The 1103-nt window shown below is 43.1% G+C and overlaps 1 protein-coding gene across 3 annotated transcripts in view; it reads left to right on the plus strand.

Annotated features, from left to right (window-relative positions):
• Nucleotides 1-1103, plus strand: part of LOC119591983 (guanine nucleotide exchange factor for Rab-3A-like) — a 26789-nt gene that overhangs the window by 15017 nt on the left and 10669 nt on the right. For all 3 annotated transcript variants that reach the window (XM_037940745.1, XM_037940743.1, XM_037940744.1), the window contains exon 2: nt 251-1050. In XM_037940745.1, the coding sequence (XP_037796673.1) occupies nt 274-1050 (777 nt within the window). In that variant the 5' untranslated portion in view covers nt 251-273. The remainder of the gene's footprint in view (nt 1-250; nt 1051-1103) is intronic.

A 1103-nucleotide genomic window follows, 5' to 3' on the forward strand; every position in this document is an offset into this window, starting at 1 on the left:
AGAAATTTACATTCTCTCTATCTCTTTCTGCATCTTACTTTTTTTTTCTTTCCCTTTTTTCCACCATTTTGCTTCTTTTTTATCTCCTCCCCTTGTCATGTCTAGAGAATAAAGTAGGTGGGAAAGTTTGTTAAATTACTCATCTGATTAGCATAGAATAATAACAGCAATAGAGGAGGAATTGTATTAAACACTGCAGCTGATTCTTTTAGATTCTTATGTTTTCTAATGTGATCCTGTTCTTTTGCAGATGGAGAGGGCAAAGTGACAACTATGAGTGTAGCAGTGTCAGCGGGCATGGGTGAGTCTTGCCCACTGCAACAGGAGAAGGATGACAAGGAGCTGGAGGAGTGGAGGCAAGAAGTGAGGGCCAAAGTAACAGCACTCAAATGCCATGTTATGGCTTCCAGGGGCCTCACGCCCGAAGGTAATATTGTTCCCCCTTATTCACCGAGAATCCTCCTTGAAGCTCCTCCAAATGCTCGCCTCCTTCATGATGCCGACAATCTTGATCTTAATGCTTACACTGAGTCTCTTCAGAATAGATCAAAAAGCAGCTGCACCAAAGATGAAACAGAATACAACACTGAGGAAGAGGAAGTCTTACCTCAAGAACCTTTATCACTGGATGATGTCCATGTAAGGTTAAAAGAAATTAGAGTCGGTAGCAGCGATGGTCAGAAACCCTCGGCCTCCACCCCATCTCCCTCTAAATCTGTACATAGCCTCAATAATAAGTCCCAACCCTCATCGCCATCACATTCTCCTTCAACATGCTCATCCTCTCCTCAGTCCCCCTCCACATCTTCACCCACGACCCTCTCACCTTCCAAACAATCTTCACCCAACGTGAGTGATGTAAATAGTCCGGCTGCTGACAACTACTCTCAAGTTAATGGTGTTACGGCCTCCAAAGTGGAGGATGTGGAGGAAGAACTTGGCAAAGTAAAAGGTGAACTGAAACATAAAGCAGAAGAAGTGGAGAGATTATCCCGGATTAGAGATGAAGTTGAGAATGAACTCCAGGAGCTCACTGCCAATCTCTTCCAGGTATGAAAATAACTAATTTGATATCTTTATTAAATAGGTGCACATCATGTATG

This window comes from Penaeus monodon, chromosome 29 (genome assembly GCF_015228065.2).
Source record: "Penaeus monodon isolate SGIC_2016 chromosome 29, NSTDA_Pmon_1, whole genome shotgun sequence".
In the NCBI taxonomy this organism is placed as follows: domain Eukaryota; kingdom Metazoa; phylum Arthropoda; class Malacostraca; order Decapoda; family Penaeidae; genus Penaeus; species Penaeus monodon.